At 36.1% G+C, this 24,714-nt stretch overlaps 3 protein-coding genes across 3 annotated transcripts; 2 read left to right on the forward strand and 1 right to left on the reverse strand.

Moving 5' to 3' along the window:
- Position 1: 1 nt before the first annotated feature.
- Positions 2-1,797, reverse strand: LOC145914825 (tectonic-3-like). The gene has a single exon (XM_083002674.1). The coding sequence runs from the start codon at positions 1,775-1,777 to the stop codon at positions 113-115; it is 1,665 nt and encodes a 554-aa protein (XP_082858800.1). The 5' UTR covers positions 1,778-1,797; the 3' UTR covers positions 2-112.
- Positions 1,798-3,709: 1,912 nt separating this feature from the next.
- Positions 3,710-11,703, forward strand: LOC145914351 (importin subunit beta-1-like). Its single transcript, XM_083002173.1, has 24 exons — positions 3,710-3,778; positions 3,838-3,977; positions 4,163-4,264; positions 4,381-4,479; positions 4,548-4,649; positions 4,998-5,150; positions 5,395-5,454; positions 5,610-5,699; positions 5,772-5,882; positions 6,045-6,146; positions 6,304-6,402; positions 6,824-6,896; positions 7,757-7,886; positions 8,049-8,163; positions 8,397-8,521; positions 8,733-8,880; positions 8,943-9,051; positions 9,173-9,280; positions 9,703-9,785; positions 9,913-10,164; positions 10,243-10,351; positions 10,412-10,526; positions 10,599-10,787; positions 11,069-11,703. Exons 1-23 carry the CDS (start codon positions 3,739-3,741, stop codon positions 10,768-10,770), a joined length of 2,637 nt encoding a protein of 878 aa, XP_082858299.1. The 5' UTR covers positions 3,710-3,738; the 3' UTR covers positions 10,771-10,787; positions 11,069-11,703.
- Positions 11,704-12,121: 418 nt separating this feature from the next.
- On the forward strand, positions 12,122-14,101 carry LOC145914171 (carbohydrate sulfotransferase 13-like). The gene is made up of 5 exons (XM_083001955.1): positions 12,122-12,560; positions 12,773-12,927; positions 12,987-13,230; positions 13,430-13,601; positions 13,794-14,101. The coding sequence occupies exons 1-5, from the start codon at positions 12,230-12,232 to the stop codon at positions 13,996-13,998; spliced, it is 1,107 nt and encodes a 368-aa protein (XP_082858081.1). The 5' UTR covers positions 12,122-12,229; the 3' UTR covers positions 13,999-14,101.
- Positions 14,102-24,714: the final 10,613 nt, after the last annotated feature.

Here is a 24,714-nt window from a genome sequence, read left to right on the forward strand (position 1 = left end):
TACAAAAATATATTAAGTAGCGAAAAAGAGCAAACACATATATCACTATCATAGAAAAAATAATATTTGTACAAGGTCACTTTCATAGACTTTTTTGACAAATACTACTGAACTAACTACAGCTCAATAAACAAGACAAGAAAACAAATACAATTTGCCACAACATATTTGTGGATGGAATTTTAGCACTACTTTTAAAAGGAAAAAAGAAATCACTGGGTAAGGTAAGCTGGACCGATGGTGGGGCTTGAAGGACAGACACTGGAGTTTCAGAGACATCAGCAAAGGACACCGACATTGATACTTCCACAAACTGAGTGTTTGAGCAAGTTGGATTGAAACAAACCAACTCTAAACTTTGAGGGTTGTTGTATGTGTAACTTGCTCCAATTATTTGTGGTTGTGGGTTAGCAATGTCACCATTGTTTGCATAAAGAAACTGAAACTGTCCACCAGTGACCAGGTTTGTGCAGGAAATGGTTGCAGAAGGAGGAACCGTTTGTGTGGGTTTTAATATTTCTGTCCATTGTGATGGATCAAGGTTGGTTCTACTACTGTTACCAAATGAACCAACAAACAAATGCCCTAAAATAAAATTACTGCGGTCAAGAGCTGAGTATATTTCTTGTTGCAAAACTTGACAGTCAATAGAATTATTAAATTCTAATCTACATCCCACATGAACATCTTTGCCAAAAAGTATTGGCGTGTCACCTACATTTGCACAACCGGCTGTACTAGGCTGCATAACAGTAATTCCAACATTTGGGTTTGCATTGGCAACAACATCAGCTAATGTATTGTTGCTTTTTACAGATATAAGGGGAAAACCAACCAAATACCCAGGATTGCCGCTTTTTTGTTCCAAAGGTAACACAGTGTTACTGTCAACAAACTCGACAATGTAGCTTTGAGCAAAAAGTGTTGAACCAGGGTTAATTTCTTGAGTCTGTGTTGCTGCAACTGACAATATTCCATTTGTTCCACTTGTGTTGAATGTAAGAATAACTGGAGAAACCAGCTGACTGCAAGTGACAGAATTTGAACAGTTACTTAATGAAGTTATAGTTATCAGACCTGAATGATCAAAAGGGTTGGACAAGTTAACAGCTTCCTGGAAAATGGCTGGAGATGGTGCAACTTTAAATGAGCTCGTAAAATTCACACACTGCAAAGCTGGATTTTCTGAACAAATGGAAGTTGAATTTGTACCAGACCATGTACATGAGGTATCTGTTGACATCAAGTATTTGATGGGACTGTACTGGCATCTGTTGGACAATCCACTCATGGGCACATTGAGGAAACCAGTCTCTCCAGTTGAATAAACAACATATATTGGATCACCAGATCTGTAAAAAGACTCGAACACTAGAGCTGGTGGTGGAGTTTGTTGAAATGTAAAGGCATTTGACACCTGGTTAAAACAAGTGTCTGCTGCAAGACAAGCTGGTTGAATGTAAAAATTTCTTTCAGAAAATGAATCTCTTTGAATGCAAAACAATCCATCTTGGTTGACTTGTGTTGTAATTGGTAAATTGTTTACAAATACCACCTGGTCATAAACACATTGTAGTGTATTTGTGGGTGCGCCAGTGTCAAGACAAGTACTAAACGTTAGAGTATCATTTCCATTGACAATACAATCTGGGTCACAGCAGCAGTTAACATCACATGATGGTGAGGTCAGATCACACACACAAGTTGTCTGTCCCTTTGAAAGCCATGGTTGGGTTACAATGTTAACAAGCAGGATAAAAAATAAGTTTCTTATCATGCTGGTTTTTAAATACAAATTCCGCTTTAAAATAAAAAATAAATTATTTAATTGGTGCGTACGTTGGACTCATACCAAATACAACTGAAATTTGATTTTCAAAGTCATTTTGCTTTACAAGAACAACAGTTAAAGACAAATACCTTTAGTAACATTTAAATTCACGAACAGTTGCAAATATTTTTGAAGCCCTCGCATCGCAACGTTTACACTAAATCCGGCCCCACACAGCACAAATTGCCCACAAAATAATAAAAACAATGGTTAAAAATGATTGGTATTCTATCATGTTTTTATTAGATATATTTATGCGCTGTTAACAAGAAAATAAATAAGCATTTTTTCGAACAATATTGTCATTGCAAAAATGGACCGAATATTGAAATGTTGTTTGTTTGTTCTTGAATTGTTTCATTTAAAGCACAAATATAATGACCGTTGTAGGATTTATGTTATGTTCACTCAGTGATAACACAAAACCTAACTATGACTCCATAGAGACTCCAACACTGTGCAATTAAGAATTACTGGATTGTATTAAAATTAGTAAAGCAGTAAATCCAATGATGTGTAATGAGGCAGTACAAATTTCGATGTTACGGTTCAGAAACTGTCTGGCTTTACAGCCCAAGCGATCAATTATATAGACTCAATTTCAGACGTGTTGACCGGGTAAAAATGTCATAAAACAAATGTAGATAACAAAGAATCATAAGGTTTTGGTCAGCGGAAAATTCCGGTCACTAGAAGCTGATCAAGATAAATTTCTCCCAGGTGCGAGAGCGGGCTTATCAGATTAATAACGCACGAGTATCGTGACAAGGCGAATTAAAGAGTGCATGCGTTAATGAATGAAAGTTGGTTAAACAATTAAAAGCGATAAAATACAATTTTAGATGGACTCGAAAACCAGCTAGGTTAAACCAAAATATGTTGTGATGAAATCATCTAAAAGAGGCCTGTGGTCTGCAATGTGGAAGCTACAAATACATTGGCACAAAGTTGCAATCAGGCCCAATATTTTTTAAAACAGAATGTCACAGGTACGGGAGATCATTTTTGGCAGACGTTATGCAACAAAATGCGCCATTTCCGTGTAAAGGTGCGACCTCTGACTATGGCTCACCACAGGTCGCAATGTTGCGGTTGACGCCTTAATTGCCCAGTCGTGCAGCTTTATATATCACCTGACCCATTGAACGATTGTATAATATGATAGACGTGCATCGTTTTGCACGTATCGGTTGATAAAAAAAAACTGTGTGAATCCGAGCACTTTCTTAGATTACGGAAATAATTTTTAAGAATGCCTACGGCAAAATAGCGGCTCGCTTAATTTGCGATGACAAACCCAACAAAACCCTGCGTAAAAAAAATTTTTTTTTGTGATCATTAAAGTGAGGCAAAACCTTTGGAGGCATGTGTTTGAGAATGACAAGATCAACTATTTGTTGTTGCAACTTTTCAATGTACGGTTTGGCACAGATTACACCAATGTTGTACGTATCGCAAAGCTTGTTACATTTGAAATTATTTTGACATTTTACCGCTTTACGCACACATCATTGGATTTCGACAAATCCTTCCGCATGGGTTTCTTTTTCGAAGGTCTTCAACAATTATCTCTGTAGGAAGTTGTTCCTAAAAAAGGGTATGAAGCAGAAAATTCTGAGAATATTTGTAAACTTATATTACTGCTGATACTTGCTGTTGTGTCGTTGCAACTATTGTAACCTAACGACCAGGTTTACTGTGTATATTGTTCCCAGCTCTCTAGAAAAACGTCCGTTTTTAACTTGATATCAAACTTACAATTTATTAACATACTTTTTTCCAAGAATCACGATTCGTAAATAATGTTTTTCACATAATTTTGTGTGTATCGTTTTAACAGTTAACCACTTTGTTATTTGCTTCCTTTTTTTAAAGAAAATTTAAGCATTGGTAGCAAAAAAGACAAGATGTCTTTAGTGCAGATTTTGGAACAAACTGTTTCTACAAGTAAGTGACGGTAACTTAAAAATATATATGTGGTAAATATAAATTTTGTATGTTTATAGATCAGAAGGAACTTACTGATGCATTAAGTTACTTGGAACAAGCAGCAAATTCAAATTTGGCAGAATTTTTGGTTGGTTTGTGTCAAGTTCTTGCTGATCCTAACCAAAGTCAGGTCGCCCGAATAGCAGCAGGCTTGCAGGTATTAAATTGATCTTAATCAGCTGCTAAACGTGTACACTGATACCATTAGTTTGAATTATTTTGCAATTGGTCATCATTGTATTTTGCAACTTAGAAGTAATGTTATCTTTACCATTCAAGTGCAAGTATAGCTGTTGCAGAGATCAAATTGGTTTCAGTAATTTAAGTTTAACATATTTTTAGGTGAAAAACTACCTGACATCCAAAGACAACTCTGTAAAACAACAACATCAACACAAATGGTTGTCATTGGAGGAAGGAGCCCGGCATGCTATCAAAAACCTGGTGCGTTTTACAGTGTGAAATATCCTATGGGATTACTGTAAAATTAGGATTTTAAAGAATTTACATTACAGTCTACCAATTTTTTCAGGGTATTTTACATGTAAATTTTCCCACAGGTACTTCATGCTTTGGGCACAGAAACTAGTCGGCCATCATCAGCTGCACAAGTAATTGCTGGAATTGCCTGCGCTGAAATTCCTTTGGGCCAGTGGCAGGTTTGCAAAACAAACAAGTCTTACCATGATTAAATTCCCAAATAAACGCATAGTTTTTTGCATTGCAGGATGTTATTCCAAAACTGGTGCAAAATGTCACACTTGCCGAAAACTCTGAACAACTAAAAGAAGCAGCTTTAGAAGCAATCGGGTACATTTGTTCTGACATGGTAGGTGTTATTATTCATTTTGTTTTTTACACAAAGTTGCTTTTTTTGTGACTATGACAACTTAAAATGTGGAGCCTTAAATAGTGTGTAGGTGGAACAGTATAGAGCAAAGTCGTCATCATGGCACTATAACTGTAGTTTGGTGTGTCATTTTTCTCAACTTGTGTTATGCAGTCTACATAAGCTATATGGCCTTTGTGAAACATAGTTTATATGAAATACAGTTAAGCAGTGTCTTTATTCAGTCAAAAAAATATTGTATAATCAAAATGTTGTGATAATGGAACTCATATGTATTGTGATTTATGAAATTGAAGTTGTAAAAGTATATAATTGTTTTTACCTCAGGAACCAGAACATTTGGTTTGTCATTCGAACGAAATTTTAACCGCCATTGTTCAAGGAATGCACAAAGAAGAACCAAGTGATCATGTTAAGCTTGCTGCTGCAAATGCGATGCTCAACACATTGGAGTTTACCAAAGAAAATTTTGCTTCTGAAGTGAGTAACAGTTTGTTGGTGGTCCAGGGCATATTGCCAAAACATTAAACTTTATTTGGTACAGTCAAGTAGTGTTGGGATATGGTTAGTTATCAAATACATTTTTTGCTGTCATGGTTAATGTGCAATTTCTTACACCCAGATGTTATGTTGTTATATTGATTATTACTATGTATACAGTATTCAAATAGCCTAAATTGTTTATAATGTCAACACCCTTATAAAATGTACCTTTCATTTGCAGACTGAACGAAACTTTATTATGCAAGTAACATGTGAAGCAACTCAAGTAGAAAACACAAAGGTATAAATTCTGTTTTTACCTCAAATACTATTTACTGCTATTTAAGTATCAAAATTGTGAAAAAGTATTTTGTAGTTTTCCACCATACTCTAACATCCTACTGTAGTTTTAACATTTTTGCAAATGTTAACTCTGTACATGCATAAATGTTGCAGATCCAAGTTGTAGCACTTCAGTGTATGGTCAAGATCATGTCACTCTACTACAAATACATGGAGACATACATGGGACCTGCCCTATTTGCGGTAAGTATTCTACATATCTTTGGTTGTTTCCTTTCCTGGGTCGATTGTTAATATTATTTGATTGTTCTGCAGATAACTGTGGGAGCGATGAAGTCCAGTGTCGATGAGGTTTGCTTACAAGGCATTGAGTTTTGGTCAAACGTCTGTGAAGAAGAGATGGATTTGTCTATAGAACTTAACGAGGTAACACTGTCTTGTATTTATTTCTAGTGAACAAAACATTAAAAAATATATTTTGGTTAATGTTACTCAAAAATGCATAATAGTTAGATTTTCAAGGTATGTTGTTTCTCCGGAAGGTTTTCTGTATTTCTGATGATTATAAAATGGTATGTTAATTGTTAGGCTGATGAAGCTGGACGTCCTCCGGAGAATATCAGCAAGTTTTATGCAAAGGGAGCTCTGCAGTATTTAATTCCCATCCTGCTGGAGATTCTGGCAAGACAGGTAAAACCTGTGTTTTAAAAATATTGCTCTTTAACCCAAATCTGGTGAAATATGATGACATATTATAAATTATTTTTAAAAGAGAAAAACAAACTATTTTGTAGCAACTAATCAATTTACATTTTTTATTGTAAAAGCATTTTTCTAAATACTGTAGGAGGAACTTGATGATGAAGATGATTGGAATCCATCCAAGGCAGCAGGGGTTTGTCTTATGCTTCTTGCCACATTGTGTGAAGATGATGTTCTTCCACTTGTAAGTTGAATTAATTGGTTCAATTTTGATTTGGTAATAATTCTATTGACATAGAATTTTTTAAAATAAATCTACGGACATTGCCAACAAATACTTGGTGTCAGATTTCCTTCAACTAGTTTGACATAAAAACGCTCAGCCTTTTGTCAGTAACGAGATCTTTATGATGAGCCCAGCAGTGTTTGAAACGTTTTCCTTTAATGATTTAATAGTAGCTTTTGCTTTTCTGTTCCAAGTAATCAACTCAAAGTTTTTCGTGCTTTAGGTGTTCTTTTTAACAGATATTATTTTTTTTATATCACAGTTGATGCACAAAAGACTTCAGGGGGCGTTTACATAAAACTAATTATTCTATTGAGATTATATTTTTCAAACTGTTTATTAGATTATAACCGAAATTAAAATCTCCGATTTATCGTAGGTTGTTCCTTTTGTGACACAAAACATTGCTTCTGCTGATTGGAGATTCCGTGATGCAGCAGTGATGGCTTTTGGTAAGAGGTTTCTTTCCATACATATCCTTGTAACCATGGTGTTGATTTATGTCTTTTCGCCATTCTAAGTGTTCGACATGCGATGCCACAGATGGCGTGAATAAATGTTAAGTTACTGATATACAGTACCACGAACAGACCAACGCTATTGTTATCTACAAATAAATAAATTACCTCAATAACTTAATTAAGCCTGACATATTGGTCACGCCAATTTTGCAACATTCACAACGATCTTACTAGTTTTCTTTTTTCAGAGATTGTATGCCGACGATTTTCCTAATAACATGTAGTTGTCAAGTTTTTTCCGTCAATGGCAAATGTAGCTCAAAGACATTGGAACCAGTATAAGTCGTTTAATTTGAAACAGGAAACAATTATTTGGGAGAAATTTGTATTTCGAGTCACTATCAAACAACAGCATTTAACTGAATGCTTACGTAGGGCTGAAAACGTAATTGCATCATAGTTTGGGATCCCCACCCAAAATAAATTTGTCTGTTTAGATAGCTAAATAAGCGCAATCGCAATATAAAAAAAACTGTCAACACTTGCTTTAACGTTCAGCAAATAAGCACCTTATACCTAAAACTAACCATTGTTTCCAAACATGGAGCATTATTACTGAACATGTGGTATTGTTACCAAACATATTGTGTTGTTAGGAAACGTGCAAGTACAAAAATCTTGTAATTGAAATAAGCCTGGCCTTTCTCGCGTTAGTTACCAGATACAACATTTTTACTATTCGGCACGAACGACAATTTTTTTTTCAAGATGTTCGACGCGCAATAAAAAATTGTTGCCCTGCTTGTAACAAAAGAACATGAATGTTTACGACTGATGACTTTTTGGTATAGGTTCGATTTTGGAAGGACCATCCGCAGAAAAGCTGTTTTTGATTGTTGAGCAAGGAATGCCTATGTTTATTACGCTGCTCAATGATGAAAGTGTTGTTGTTCGCGATACAACTGCTTGGGCCGTGGGCAGGTACCTTAGTCAGAACAATCCTAATAAACAGTTTGGTTTTAATAAAAAAATACCATAATTTTTTTGGTCATAAACTTTTTGTTGATAATGAAACCAACCAATACTGACATGGATAAAATACTTAACAGTTCAAATTTCAAAAGAAAATCTGTTTGTTTTCAGGATTTGTGAATTGATTCCTGAAGCTGCACTAAAGGAAGGTATTCTCATGCCATTGTTATCAGCAATGACTGAGAGTCTAAATGCTGAGCCAAGAGTTGCCACCAACATTTGCTGGGTTTGTGAAACACTTTGTCTCATTGCACAAATTTGTTTATTCATTTCGTTTCTCACATGGTTTTTCACCTGTTTTGAAAAATCACAGCAACTCTAAATAAATGTGTTTGTGTTTGTTACAAGTAAACTATTTGATACCAATCACTTTTTTTTTAACTATTCTAACATCTCCCCAGACCCCAAAACAGTTTTTAGCATAATTATTTGCAACAAAGCATTGCTTTAAACATTTAGGCATTTTCATCACTAGCTGAGTCAGCATATGATGCAGCAGATGTTGGGGATGAAGATCCTGACACCTACTGTATGTCTGAAGTTTATGAGAAAGTTGTGGAAAAGCTTTTGCAAACAACAGACAGGTGAAATTTACCATGTAGTTGTTGAAAACATGTCATGAGTAAAAATTACTGTTTGTTATTGGGTTTGTATGTGCCAGTGTCATGTTTTTGTAAGAAACACAAAAATAATATGAAGTGTTTTTCACATTTGTCTGATGAAAAAACCATAATGGTGTAATTTGGGAAAAGCAAAACTTGTGTTTGTGATGACGCAACAAATTTGCCTTTGTAGAAATGATGGACATCAGAACAACCTTCGAAGTGCGGCCTATGAAGCTGTCATGGAGATGATTAAAAACAGCCCCAAAGACTGCTATGAAACTGTTCTCAAAACAACTAGTGTAATTATGGAAAGAATACATGCACTGTTGCAAATGGAGGTGTGTAAATTGTTCATATTTTATGGTTTTGTTCTTTTCATAAATTGGCATTTTTTATTTAGTCCCATATTCAATCCACAAGCGATCGTTCACACTACAATGACCTTCAATCACTTTTATGTGCAACTCTTCAAAGTGTGTTAAGAAAAGTTAAGGAAGAGCACATTGCAGGTGTGATGATTTTATGAAACATAATCGCTATTGTTTTGTTGTACAAGTTTATCAAAAATTCTTGGATTTCAGGTGCTTAAACGACAAATTTTGCCTATTTATTGCACATTTTGCATTTTAGGCATATCTGACAATGTAATGGCATCCCTTCTCCAAATGTTAAAGTCAAGTTCAGGATCAGGTGGTGTACAAGAAGACGCGCTCATGGCTGTTGGCACACTGACAGAAGGTATGAAATCACATTGTAATTTTGCAAATATAATGTTTGAATACTTAGTATGCCTTGTTTACCCATCTACTTTAAAATTTAGCTGACGGTTGTGTATTTTGTTTTTTGAAAGTCCCAACTGTGTTCGGTCACTTGTTCTAAGTAAAATGTATTCAGTTTAGTTTTTAGTGATGACAGAAAAAAAATTATTTTGACCAGAAGTTAAAACTGTTGAAATTTCAGACCTAGCTAAGTTTCAAAATACCAAATATATAAAAGATTAAATACCAAAAAAGTGCAAAATAAGTAATAAACTGCCAAAAAGACTCGCATAAAATATGGAAAAAACACTATTTTTTATCACTCAACCCCTTAGGATAAGAAAACAATCTTGGATGCAGGGTTGGCATAATATTACTAAAATCATATTTTATCTTTTTCAGTTGTGAAGGATGGATTTATGAAATATGCTGATGCCTTTAAAGACTTCCTTATTGCTGGTCTCAAGAACAAGGCTGAATATCAGGTTATTTAATTTTCAAGTAATGCATTTCTTAACATACACATTTATACTACGTTGGTATGTGCACTTTAATCTCAGGGTGTATGAGTTACTAGTTACACTGCTTAAACATTCTTTCACTTGTTATCAGGTTTGTATAGCGGCTGTTGGTGTAGTTGGTGACATGTGCCGTGCAGTGAACCGACAAATATTGCCCTTCTGTGACGAAATTATGACCGAACTTCTTACCAATCTCTCCGATGCGAGCGTTCATCGGAGTGTGAAACCACACATACTCTCTGTGTTTGGTGACATAGCTTTGGCGATCGGCGGCAAGTTTTCCAAATACCTTGACGTTGTGATGCAGACCTTACAGCAAGCTGCAAGCGCCCAAGTTGACAAGGTATCACCACTTGTCAGTAAACACTGAGAGCGTGCTTTGTGTTATTTATATTCCGTTCAATGTACATGTTTTTCCAAGACGGATTATGACATGGTTGATTATCTCAATGAACTTCGCGAAAGCTGTCTTGAAGCTTACACAGGAATTATTCAAGGCTTAAAAGGAGACAACGAGAAAGAAATTAGCGGTATTTGGTTTCGGATGATGTTGCCCGGTTAAATTGTTTATTTTACTTTGTTTCCTACAGAGGATGTAACTTTGGTGAACGATCACATTATGTTCATTCTTTCCTTCATTGAAATAATCGCAAAGGATGAAGATCATTCAGAGGGAACAGTGGCCGCCGCATCTGGACTTATTGGGTAAAAACTACGTTAAAAATTAACTTTTTTAAGCCAAGCCCTGCCAAATGCTCTGACACGTTTACATTGCAGTGATTTATGTGTTGCATTCGGACCAACCGCTGGAGCGAATCTTTCTAAACTCATTCAGTCAAAAACAGCAATCTCTGAACTTCTCACTAAAGGCAGAAGATCGAAAACAACGAAAACGAAGAGTTTGGCAATGTGGGGAACCAAAGAAATACGAAAACTTAACCGGGAATGACCACAATTTGCAAGGCGGTAATATATACCAAAATGTCTGCACATTTTTCTGCTTAGCATGAAAGTCAATCGGAGAGTTTGTGGAGATTTGCATTCCATTAGGACTGGTTACTTTCCTTGGCCGAGATCAAATTAGGACCTTGAAAATCGCCCACACTATTATCATAAAATTATTTGCATAAATTCAACGAACTACTACTTTCTATTAATATAATATCCGTATGTTTGTCATAATTTAAGCTCCTACAGTGTGTTTGTAATTTTAGAGTCGTTACTAATAACTAAAATTGTTGTTTCAGGCAAATGTTAGGGGACAATCGTTCCTGCGCTCCTCCGATGTTGCGTGCGTTGTGTTGAAATGCCTGACGCGTGACCAAATGTGTCTGTCCATCCGAACCATTGTGACAATGGACGGTTGTGACGCAATAAACCCCTACTGGGCGTGCGTATGTGTGAGCGGTATGTTGTATGACTGTCACTGTGCCTTAATGAGTGTGTTAAACATTTCTGCAGTGTGGTATGCGCAATCGTCTAACGCTGGGCGAAGTTTGCGAAATGCGAGTGCTTGTGTATGACTGAATCACGGGACTACAACGTCACGAAGACTGCCACCAGTTGAAATCTTCCGCTGTATTAAAGAAATATAACAAACCAGTTCACAACATGGTGCTCGTTGCCACGAACCCGTTCAAGTGTAGAGTTTTTTTCTACAAGTTCACTTTTCAAAAATGTTCTAATGCGGCTTGCCGAAAAAATTTTGTAGTTCCTTTATTGCGTGCGCGAGTGAAAACCATGTTTGTCCTTGATCCTATTCTAACAATGCTACCCTGTATTTCCCCGATGGTCAAAAGTTTCCCTTGCAAAAAATGCTGTTTGTTGTGTGTACTATTCATTTATGTGCCCTTTGACACAAAGTAAATCGCAAAAACTACCAGATTTAGCGCTTGAAATTTTTCTGTAGACCTAAATCGTAAAGGTTCATACACCGCGTTACACAATATTTCAATGGAGGAGGTTTTGAACAGAAGATTGGTGAACCAAGTAATATTATCCTTTTTAATGATTTTGTATAACGTTGCTTATCAATTACTGTAGTTTCTTAAATGCAGCGGCTGGTAATACATTAAATGTAACAAAACGATCACTAGTTGACTTAAATCCGAATGCCGTTAAAAGCTACATTTGCGTCACTGAACAAACATACCTTTCTGGGCGGCCAAAAGAGTTCTGTTTAATCGCGAATTGTGAAGAAGAACGTTCCGATTTCTTGAGCCAAATGTTTACTTGTGGGGTGGTGCGAATGTCTGGAAAGATCAACGCTACCTCCTAAACCCGGATTGCGAACAATACAATCGCGTTTGGCGTTACTTAAAAATGTCAAGCAAGGTTAACTAGTACAATTCCAGTTGTGATGTCAGACACCTTTACAAGCAATGGGCCAATGTTGATTGAAATACGTTATGGTTGAGGTAGTGTCAGACAAGATGTACAATCTGCCGTCAAGTATTTGCTCAATATCAGTTGCTTGCACTAGAACCAGATGCCGTACAATGCTGACCAACAGAAAGCCAAAACCTTGCATTGTTTTCACCATTGCTATCGCATTGGCTGCTCTTTTCTTCATCAAAAACCGAGTTGTAGTGAAATATGAACCAAGAAACCTTGAATCTACGACACGAACACAAACAACAGGCACACCACAAGACGAAAAGGAAAAGCAATTTATTATCCAAATGGAACGAAGAATGAATGAGCGAAGGATCAGAATCAAAAACAACTGCAAGCAACTTGGTGAGATTTATTTTGTATGCGGATATACAGCAGCTCAACAGTATTTGTGATATTTGGCTACCTTCTCTGTTTGGTAATCGAATACAAACCAAAGTACAGAATGCAAACAGTAGGCCTATACAGGTATTCTCAACTTGCCTATGCTTAAAGTATGACAAATGTTTACTAAGTAAGACGAATTAGGACTAAGAAAATATATCCATTGATTTTAGGTTTATTGGGAAAACCATTTGCGGAAATCCAGGTAATAACTTCAAAGAAATATAAACTTGCTTACTGCCCTGTAGCGAAAACTGGCTGTTCAAACATCAAACGCATTATGCTTGCTCTAAACGGATATGGGAAGGACCCGAAAAAGATTTTCCCGGTAAGAACTAGACGAAAAGGGTCAAGTAGTTCCAGCAATATACATTTAGTGTCGTTCAGCAAAACATTCTCGGCGAAAACCAGCATGTCCATGACGAAACACGAAAGTTCTCTGAAGTAAGTTCAGGAATGCCACAGACCGTGAAGGAAAACCGCTACGTCACGTTCATGGTGGTTCGTCACCCATACGAGCGTGTTCTGTCAGCTTATAAAAACAAGATTGATATACAACCAGATGGACGGTTACCTCAATACTTCAAAACATCTCACGATATACGCGTAAAATACGGCCCAGCAACCACAGGTTTGTGCTTACTTGATAAACAACTCTCGGACTTTTTGTGTAATAGCACAAACTTTGAATCCAACTTTAATACCGTTTAACCATTCTTGTAAATAAAAAAAACATTTGTAATAAAGTAGAGATTATTAAAACGTTGTAACAGCCACAGGTTTAGATTAACATACATGTTTTGGTAACAAACAAACACTATTTTAAAAAGGCACAAATGCAACAGCAACATTCGGACAATTTGTTGATTACCTTTATGACGCAAATAACGAGGTTTTTGATGGATTTTCCAATCACTGGAACAGTGCAAATGTTCTTTGCCAGCCTTGTCAAAACGATTATGACGTCATTATTAAAGTAGAAACCATGCAAGATGACATCAGGTATATTTTCTGACGTTACCTACTTTTCCACTTTAGACGCTTATGACGAAGTTACGTTAATGCCAAAACTAATCTATAAACTAAAACTATGCACTTACAGCAACATTTAGTGCAAGTATTACAAAAGCGAATGTAAATCCATCACAATTTACACGCGTACTAAATATTAAAAATAGCTATTTTCTGGTTCAGATATTTGATGAAATTGATCAACGCAACACACATTCAACTTCCATATGGTTATTCAAAGCAGGGAGGCAAACGAATTAATTTGCGATCGACCATTGATGTCATGAAAAATGTGACCAAGTGGAAGCAAAATCGTTTACATCACGTTTATTTAGCAGACTTTCTTTTGTTTGGGTACGATGCAAATTTAACTGAGAATACTGCATGATGTTCAGCGGATTTCAAGCGTTTAGTAGCAATGAACGCTAAACAGAAATATTGCAGTATGGTTCATGACTTCCTTCTTGCGTTAAATTTACTACAAAATATAGGCCGAGATTAAAACCTGCACGTGGCCTGATAAAATGGCGGGAATGCGAATAATTTGGTGATGTTTCCATTTAATGCTTGTCACGTGGTTTTGAACTTTTTGTATGTTTAACTAGAAACGAATTGTTTTGACTGATGTTTGTTAGGTGCAATATACTTCGTCCAATTTATGCCAACATTGGTTCTGTCTCTTCGGTCAATGAATTCTAAATACAAATGCTTTTAGTTTTTCGTACACGTTTTGACCAAAACGAACAACATATGGTAAAAAAGGCTTTAACTATCCAAAATTACCATCAAATAGTGCAATATTTTATAATGGCGTATCACACAAATATTATTTCCGTCTTTATGGCATTGTAGGCAAGCCTGTTGAATTAGGTGTGTGAGTAAACTGGCGAGGCATAACTTAATTTTACTGCTCTTCTGGTATAAGGTTACGCTTGAAATTGCAATGTTTGGCAGCAATAATTGCACTGAACGTTCGTAAGTTTAAAAAGTAATCAGAAACTTTCGCATTACAACTTTTGTTTATTTCATACTGCATCTTTTGTCAAAGTTAGCCAGTTTTCGAACTTGACACTAAATAAAACGTAAGTTTAATTAACCGTGACTATAATCCTCACAATCCATCATGTCGATTTGAATTGTTTAAATTTTAATCATTTAAAAAAATAGTCAAAAATTTAAACATATGAACTCCTTTGTGGAGAGATGAGAGCTCATATTATTGTACAATGCTTGTGCAAGTTATAAATGGGCAATTTATGTGCGTCGCTAGCATGTAGTTACTCTTTCACAAAAACTAACCGAAGATTTTGATTCGTGTTCTGCAGGCTTGCGCATCCTGTGAAAAATTAAACTTCCTAATTTGGGAAAATTTTAGTTTCCGAATATTGCTTACAGCATTTATCTGACTGCAGTGCACTTTCTTCTTTTTGAATTGTTAAAGTTGGTAATTTGTTTCAGCGATAAGCATTCGCACAGCATGCCTTGTCGATGTCAGCAATTGTATGATTAATAGGTTACTTTCAAGCTTAACCCACTTTTTTATCAAGTTTAACATTTAACAATTATCGTTTTTTCACAAGTTTCTGTTGGCTTTTGAATCATGGCTTACTAATTTCTAAATGATTCAAACTTGAAGAAAATATTTGCAATTAAAGTACTTAATCATATCCAACATTTCAGATTTTACTCCATTAACGTATGTATATTCAAAGGTCAGGGCTTTTCTCGTACAGTTTAACGTGTTTGTTACGTGACATCACAGTTGCGCCATAGAGATCATACTCCCGCGTATAACGTGGGCAAGAAAGGTCGCTTTGTATAACTCAGAGGTCAGCAATCTATGGTTTCGGATTTTCCCCCTCTGTTATGGCTCCGTAGAGGTAAGCACCTTTAGAAATTAACTATAATGTAAATTAAAAGGAAACCTTTTAAAGTTTTTTTTCAAAAATTTTAATTTATCACGTTAAACTTCATATCTGCTCTAGGATTTATGTCATGTACAATTACATGCTCTGGGCTAGAAGTCCGCAATACTTTTTGGTGCGACCCGCAAAGGATATTTACAATGGCTCGCGACCCCAAGACAGCTTTGACGAGCTGTAATATAACAGTGACGTAACAAGCAAACATTTGCACAATCATTGTGTGACAACATAATGCAAGGGAGGATAGCAAAAAAACATACTCTTGATTACGGTTGACGTACCTGCGTGGATGGTAAACTTGTAAAAAGTGCTTGCAGTCTGGCGAAAGTGAACAACAATTTTTGCGGTCTCTTGCTCTAGGTTGATGGGCTCAGCGCAATATTTAAAAAAATCTCATGGTTCGAAAAGGTTTCAATCATTCGCATAAGCAACGAAGAAAACATAAATAATAAATTTATTTCACCGCAAATATGAATCATTCTATCGCATGACAAGGAAGGATACGCATGTCCTTCCTTGGCGATCCCATCGTATCATATCGAGATCATTTGGTTTTCTTACATCGCAGCCAAGGCATGGTAGTCAAGCTTGATCAAAGCCACTCAACAAGTCTTGTCAAAGTTATTTTATGAGGTCCTGTTTTATGTACCTAGATTTTGCACAGGCTAGACATGTTTGAAAATATGATGCAATTGAATCGAAACACAATAAGATTAACTAGACTCGAAATGCCTAGCCCTAAACGCAAATCATGACGCGGGTCTCAAAACAACAAACGGTATGGAGGTACGGATCTAGACCGCTGGGAACCAGTTTGACACCCTTGCATTAGACAATAACACAGCCTACGGCGTTCACCAGTATAAGGGGATTAAATTATTCCATATTGAGTGTGGACATCTTGACTTTCATGAAAAGATATTGTTTTCAAAAATTCCGAAAACAACAATACAGTCACACATCGTTGAGTCGGACCCCGATTATCCGTAAACTCCGCTGTGCAATAACATAAGACTTCTAGAAACCGATTTCTTCCCATGCATTTTACCACATTAACATTTAATTGGAGGTATTACCTTTCCAATCGTACAACGGCACCGAATTTCTTTATTGTTTTCTTTTTCCTTTTTTTGTGGTTATTCTCACTCTTAGTGACATACAATTTACTATTTTCTGTTTTTTCACAAAATGCTTTTTTTAATGGAGAATTAAGTTATAGCCTATGTAAAATGTAGGTGATTTTTCATCTTGGTCTAACGCTCTATGTCTATGGTACTGCACAGATTTCAAAGTAGATATTGTTTGTACTATATTATTGAACTACTACTACAGTCGAAACGACTCTAAATAAAGGACAAATTGTATCAATTTAAATCACAATAAGGGACAAATATTGCTGAAAGACTACCCTTTAACATTTAGGACGGTTGACAACTCTATTTACCTTGTGATGTACTGTTGGCAGTCGCATTGTGGAGAAAGGGTTGGCTCCAATATTTTGTAGATTGTTTTAATCCGGATACACCGCTAAACCGATATTATGTGACGAATCCGAGTAATCCGGATCTGTGTGACTGTATCGACAAAATTTATTGTTGTAAAGCATGTGCGACATCGTACGTACCTTATTCGTATACCCAAAATAATCCAAGAAAAACACACAGGCCAGTGTGTTGAAGTACAACAAAATATTTTTCTTTGGGGGATCTTCGTTACTCGTTTATTATCTTTTGGGTTTAAAGGGATAGTTGTCTATTACTCCGGAAAGTTGTTTTGTTAAAATGCTCTCTTGTTAGTTCTAGGGACTTAATGGTACCTGATATCCTAAAACAGGTGCAATATGGTGGAGCTATAAACCAAGTTATTATATTTTGTGTTACAAATATCCTACAGAGAAATAATGAAGAAATATATATCCATGTTGGTAATAATTGCTACAACAGCACGTTGTCTGGCTATACCAATGCAGTCGATTGCAGAACAATCAGCTAAGTTTACCAGGAAAGTAATTTTTTATAAATTGCCATATAGTACAAATGCAATTTGTTGTAATATTTTAAAATGTTTTGCGAGTGCTTGTGTAGCTAAAAGATTACGCAAAAATAGATTTGGTGCAATTGGTGTATTTGTGTTAACTATAATTCCATTGTTTGTTAAAAAATGCCTGGAAGACTAACATTCCTCGCCTCTGGGCAACACGGGTAGGTCCATTGATTTCTTACTTGTTTGCAAATCTGCACTTGGCCACAAATGTTTCGGTTTAAAGCAGCGATTTTTTCGCATTAAAAAGCGATTGGCCTCAGGGCCACTGCGTGTTATGAACAACATCAAAAACCTTGTTTTCGTCGAATCGAGTCCTGCAAAATATTTGTGCGTAGTTTCGTAAAAATTAACTACCTGACCAGGGTAAGAATATATTAATTTGGGCGTTCCTAAATAATAAAAACTGCACTTAGATGGTTAAAAATATATTAGGATAGAATATAGATTACATGACCTAATGTGAAAAATGCCTAATTTTTGTTTTGTTGTGGAAACAAATCCGTCTTTGCTTTTTCGCAAATGTTCGGTTTTATATATCACCGCAAAATAAAGAAAAACTAAAACTTTTTTTTAGACCTCTTTTTTGAAACAATTTGCTCCCTAGATATGCAGGCGTACCAAGCAAATTTAGAGACGTTTGATTGCATACCTTCATTGACTCAACAAACGCGCAGAAATAACATTCATGCAGCTGGTTATCGTGGTTAACATCTTGACCGATTCTTGTCAATTAGGTAGGTGTGAACTTTTACAATCTACCGTCACAAAATTAGCAAGGACTTAATGTAGTAGATGTGATTATTGCAGGGGAAACCTGTTCAATTGTAACCGCAAAAGTCTCGTGAGGTGGAAAATCGAAATGAATTGACTTTTACGTCGAGCTAAACCTTTACCGTTGGCGCATGATTTCATCACATACTTAAAAAATGCAAAGGTTCGGAATGACATTCGTGCGGGATTAATGACGAACTTACAATCTTAAAATATTCCCGCCTCACTCGGTCACCGTGTAAAGAACCGCTTAACTTAACACAACGGCCAACAGCTTGTCAATTCCATTTCACGCACAAATGCTACCAACTGACTACAACCTTTGTATGTGGCAAAAATTAATGGACCTGGGTATGAAGCAACGTGATTGTTTAATACGGAGGCGTGGGACTGGATAAGGAACGAGTCGCTGGTGGTTTTAGAGAACATGAAACTGTGTCATGGCTCAAGCTCAATTATAGAAAAGAAAAACAATGTACATAACGTAACGATGCGCCGGGAAATTTTTTTCATGGACTTCAGTATTTAAACGAATTGAGAGAACACAACAAACAGAGTTTCGATTTCATGCTGCAGTGCAAACAGTCAACGATTTAAATGATGATTTTAAAAGCTATGGTGAGTTGATGTTTGAAAAGCTTAAATCAACAGGTGTTGTTAATTTTTTTACCTGTAGCATGAAGGTGATTACAGCAAACTATTTTGGGTTTTTAAATTGGTCCTAATTTTTGTTCTGATTGCGTCCGCATACAAAAAATTTTCGAAACAGATTTAAAAGGTTATATCTAATTCTATTTAAACTGTGCGAAAACCATTCTTGTTTAGGTAGACATTTTTTTTACTTTTTCATCAGTATGACGAAGGTGAATAAGTAAAAAGGCGCAACTCGTTGCCAAGTACAATAATCTGATCTAAAAATATTTTCCGTCGCTTATTCAGTGCTATGCGATGTAACTAAAAGGAGTGTGAAGGGCCATACGTGTGATAAAGTCAGATAACACGAAGAAAAAAAATATTGTGGCCTTTACATTAGATACATTGAATCTATCGTGCTTGTGTTGCTTCCAGGCATAAAATTAAAGGTAAAACAGAGCTTTAGAAACAACCCTAATAATCAACCGACGTTACGTTTGCCTTAAACGACGGAGCTAAGGTTGTAGCCCAGCAATTAAGGCTTATGTATTTTACAACTATATCAAAAAATGCATTAAAATTAAGTGTATCCTTTCTAAAATGTTCTCAGAGCACGCAAGCAATTCAAACTCCAGCTTACTAACGTATCGTAATAGTAGTTGGGAGAAAGGTTGCAAAAACTTTACAACTCGAAACTTGAAGCAACGAATTTCGAAGTGCGCAGAGTGAATAAAATAAACATGAAAATTAACATGAACTTACAAGTTTTATTGTTTCTTTGTCTTCCAGAAATTCCCGTGGATATTACTTGCAACATTTGTTTGGACAAGCATGCGTCAAACTGCCGATAGTGTAAATTCCATTCACCTCAAGTCAGATCAACGGTAAAAAGTACCTAAATGTCCAAAAAACTTTTACGTTAAAAGGTCAATATCATTGTGAGAGACATGATTTTTCGTAGGCATGAAGCTTTATAAGACATAAACTACTGAAGAATAAACTACACATATTTTAGAAGCTCTAACGCTTTATTTTTGTCAGGTGTGTAGTGGTTGTTGGAAACGATGTCACAGACATTGGATTTGCCCGATGGACGAATGGATTTATAATATGCTCTTTTATGGACACGGTTCCTACTGTCAAATGTCAAAAACGCTGTTATTATCCCCTTAGTGGAAAACCTTTAAAAAAGAGATATCGACCAGTGGAAGTGAATTACGATCTTAATCTGACAAGATACGATGGGACGTGGGGCATCTTTAAGGTTGCTGTTGCTTGCGTTTGCGCTGGAAGGGATCGGCATTCGTAGCTTGACTGCTACATGACAACTTCGACATCTACTACTTTTACTACTGTGAAGTTGACCTACTGTTTATTTAACTTGTGGTTTGTCTGTAACAAATTTAGCTGTTTGACTGTGGTTACTCTTGACGTCGCAATTATTTATTCTTCTTCCTCTTGCTTGATAACTTAATAAACACACACTCAAAATTCGCCATGGAATGTGGAAATCGAGGATAGATTTTGCTGGTAATAATGAAATCATTTATTTCTGAAGATATACTCTAGATTAATTGATGGAAACTTTTTTTCTTAAGTTTTATTAGCTAGCTTTCTGACGACAAATGTATATTTAGGTAAATCACGATCGTCATGCAGTGTCTGCAGAAAAACACAAAACTAACGATATTACCAAAAAGTCAACCCCCACCTCAAACACGCCCAGCGTACAAATAAAGCATGTCGAAAAAGTTTGTTTATTCACCGTATCTACTAAGCAAATCCGATGTAATAATAAATCGATGTTGCCACGATTATAACCCAGTCTTTTCACATAACATCACGTTGTCCAAGTAAAAATACATATATAGTTTACGTATCATCAATTTTGCCGTTCAATACAAGGGTGCTTTCTGTACCTACAAATTTCTATACTGCAGCTCAATAATTACAAACGTTTTCCAAAAGTTCCAGTTAGTTTACTATTCTGCAAAAGAATCCTCAAGTCAGCACTGCTACTTTGGTTGTGAGGATTTCAATAAGATGAAAATGGTTGTTTCCAAATTAAAATTTGTTGAAGCGGAATGGTCTTGCTTTCTTGGGTTTTGTTCAATTGTTTGTGTTTTTTTCTCAACCCAAAACGAGATGATATGTGATTCTTTTAACAGCGCCATCTAGCGTAAAATTACAAACGGTGTAATTTCAATTAAAAAACAACGAACATCTTGTCTGTTGAACAAACTTAAAGTACCTAAATATTAGGACAGATGTCCTCTTTTATAGTATAAAGATATGTTATGACATTAAATTACTCCTATATGAGAAACACTCTTTGATGTTAAACTTAACATAAGGATCACCAAACAACTAATAACTTAATTCCCTTTTTTTCTGAATTTCTGTATGTCAGATAAAAAAAATGACTTTCGCTAATATAGTATAGTTGTTAACTTGACAGGAGCCTAAAAGGAGTGACACCAACCAAACTGAAAAAGGCCAAATTTCTAGAGTTTAGCATGAAAAAAAATTATTCGTTGCGTCGACATCATCAAAAAAAGATCATTCCAATTTCAACCATGGCATGTATTTGACATGGATATGTTTCCGATTTATCCTCACATTTCTTAGATGGTATATGGATAATTGTTTAACAAAAAATACAAAAAACTTTCTTCTGGTCGGCGCAATCTTTTCTCCCACGGCATTAGAACAGTTAGTTGTACCATTCTCCTACGTAACGTCTTTTTCCAACGTACTGTTGTTTGCAAGTAAACTGGTGGACAAATAAATAGATGGTTCATCTTTCTGGTCAGAAAATTCGTCGTAGTACACTGAAACGTATCCAATAATAAATTCAGACGTGCAGTTTGTAATGTACATGACTAGATAAGCTATAGAAACTATATTAAAAATCCCTCACGTGATACGCACGGGAATGCCAGAAAGTTGCACAACAGTCTTTGTTTAAGCGGCCAGACACCTTAGTGTCAGCGTGGCGTTGAATTGTTTGTCTCTTTCGACAAATGAAAGCGACTGTATTTGAGGCTAAACAGTTTGTGTTTAAAAAAATCCTACTTCATGTTTGATAGATCTTGATAAATCCACAACAAAATTATTGTAAACGCTGGTAGGTGCAACGTTGGGAACATCGGCCTTCACTATAAAATATTGATCAAGAAACAAATTGAATGGCATTGTAGGTAAGACATACGATGAGAGAGAGTAGAGCATAAATTATTTATGTTGTTCCTAAAACCAGTTGGTTCTACCTACAATCACAACCAGCATCGTGAACGTGGTGGATATAGAAGATGCACAGTCAGCCCATATCTTCGAGATTAAAACCGAAATAACAAATTGGAGACGTTGACTCAGTACAAAACTAGCGACTTATCGGTATAGTGTTGTATGTGACTTAAGATGAACTATGCACACGTCACTTCAAGATTGACAGAACCAATACTTGCAGATGTCAGACAAAGGTGCAACTTGGAAAGGTTACCTACGTTTCAGGATTTATCATTGATTTGAAAATTCTATGAGACAATCTGTTGGAAAGTTTTGCGATAGTTCTTTTGTGGTTATAGATTATGTATATTACCTGTGGTTGGTAAATACATGACAGTAACGAACAGCACGAAGCAATCTATACAAAATATCAGACATAAACCTCGACCAGTTTGGTCACACACGTTAGCAAGTCAAATGTCACACTCATTGGACATTTCAAGATAAATAGCATATTTATTGTCGCTTTTTGTTTAATTTCGAAATGAATAGTTGTCATACATGCTTCACCTAGTTCAGTGAAAATCGGCAAATCGTCGAGTCATTCCAACCTTCGATCAGTCGCTTGTTGAATGGCAGTTTCCGCTTGGCATGTGTCACAGATTAAACCACAGGAAAGTATCTAGTTGCCACAGCAGTCAGCACAACTGCAGATTATGTGATGTCCTAGTATGACTGACGCGCTCGTTATGAGTTAAATTGCCAGTTTTATGCATGGAAAGAGATAATGAACGTATTCACAGGACAAACAAAAAAAGTTTTAGTATATAGCCTGATCCAATACTTTGATGACTACGGTATGTTCAGGTAGTCTTGTTACAGTTCAAGAGAATAAACTGTTTTATTTTGTAAATATTTGTTTCCAAACTCCTGGTGAAACAAAAGAGTTTAAGTGTTACATCGGCACAATGGCTTGATTGCTCTTGATTGTTGAAGAATGCTTATCGCCGGTCTATTGTGACGTGTAGACAATCGAAAAGAAACGTTATCGACAGCTACCAGTTGAAACAAAGTTCCGCGATGTGTCAGTCAACGACCTTTGTTCAAGTAAACTGGGTCATTCTTGTTATTTCAGTGTACAGGAACGTCAGTAGTGGCCCAGACAGTGGGTCTTGGGTACAGTAGAAATGTCTGCTGTTGTTCTTTGAAGTGTATCCGTTCAATATAAATGTAATCTAGGAATATGAAATCATTGTGGTGTGCTGTAATTAGAATTGAAATGTATTTATTGGGAACTATAGTAAATATATGAAAGCACCCATAGTAAACCAGTTGTATGTTTCAGAGACGGAGGTATGGTATGAAACTAACAAACCAAGAAGTAAAAAAACCTAGTAAGCTGCAACAATATACAAAAGTCCAAGACCGTTACAATTGTAACAACGAACGGGCAGACAGGGTTGGATTATGTATTTCAGTGGCGGTTCAATGATCGATGTGTCACGCTGTGGGGGAAGCCAATTAAACCCTTTTTCCCTGCTTGACGCTTGTTGAACATTGTATACTGTTACTTCCTGGATATTAGCGGCACGCCAACCTAATCGCTTGCGCAGTTGTAGTACAGGAGAAACATGGTTTACTGCAAGGTAAACCTTAAAATTACAGTTTCAGTTTATCAAAGCACACAGCTATAGAAACGCTAGCCTGTAATACACTTTCACACGTTAATACAAACACTCATAAATATTGTATAAAACTAAATAGTGTACAATTCTGTGCTGTTTTTCATTCATTGGATAGAAAGTGGAGAAGCAAGGACTGAGTCTGTGGTAGACGTAAAGACAAATATGCGTTACAAGCTCTAGCCGCCCCAAGCGATGCTTATCTTGATACCAGCTTGTATACATGTGACATGTCACAAAGGAAAGTTTTTTCGCGTTTACATGGTCGATTCAATAGGTTTTTTTTCGGCAATTGACAAAACGCTCAGTGACATTGTAAACTTATTTTTTGACACCGAATATTTACGAACCATAGGCATCAAATATGTTTGCTCTCAAAACCTTTATGTGGGCGAAAGCAAAACGTTCAATGCGACAAATTCAATCAATAGAGACGATGTCTGTTGAATGCCCGGCGGCAATCAATCGTAAGGGAGTTGACGCCGAAGTTATTCGTTCAAAAGAACCTATCAGTCATTCAGCGCGTCTGCAAGTCTGGAAAACAGCTGGCTGGAGTGATAACCACAATTTAATCGCTAGTTAGCCAGAGCCTTGAAGAATGAGTGTGCATTAAAAAACGGTATAAGACAGATTGTAGTTACTTTTGTGTTTTTTTCTTCTGGCAAAACAATAGTTTTCGACAGTACTAACAATTGTTTCGCAATTGAAAATTAGGTTTTTTTGACAAGGCAAAGTATCAGCAAAACATTTTCATAATTGCGTTTATTTTATCAAATTGTTTGAAGGTTTTAGTTTATTTCTTCGATGGTAGTTTTAAGCGAT

This window comes from Ascidia mentula, chromosome 9 (assembly GCF_947561715.1).
Source record: "Ascidia mentula chromosome 9, kaAscMent1.1, whole genome shotgun sequence".
Taxonomy (NCBI): Eukaryota; Metazoa; Chordata; class Ascidiacea; order Phlebobranchia; family Ascidiidae; genus Ascidia; species Ascidia mentula.

What these genes read in the sequence shown, in the direction of transcription:
- LOC145914825 (XM_083002674.1), bottom strand. Translation starts at nt 1,777, where the DNA reads ATGATAAGAAACTTATTTTTTATCCTGCTTGTTAACATTGTAACCCAA.
- LOC145914351 (XM_083002173.1), top strand. Translation starts at nt 3,739, where the DNA reads ATGTCTTTAGTGCAGATTTTGGAACAAACTGTTTCTACAA. An exon ending in GGTACATTTGTTCTGACATG is followed by an intron (nt 4,650 to 4,997) that starts GTAGGTGTTATT and finishes TTTTTACCTCAG; the next exon opens with GAACCAGAACATTTGGTTTG. An exon ending in CAACGAGAAAGAAATTAGCG is followed by an intron (nt 10,352 to 10,411) that starts GTATTTGGTTTC and finishes TGTTTCCTACAG; the next exon opens with AGGATGTAACTTTGGTGAAC.
- LOC145914171 (XM_083001955.1), top strand. Translation starts at nt 12,230, where the DNA reads ATGGTTGAGGTAGTGTCAGACAAGATGTACAATCTGCCGTCAAGTATT. An exon ending in ATACGGCCCAGCAACCACAG is followed by an intron (nt 13,231 to 13,429) that starts GTTTGTGCTTAC and finishes TATTTTAAAAAG; the next exon opens with GCACAAATGCAACAGCAACA. An exon ending in ACCATGCAAGATGACATCAG is followed by an intron (nt 13,602 to 13,793) that starts GTATATTTTCTG and finishes TTTCTGGTTCAG; the next exon opens with ATATTTGATGAAATTGATCA.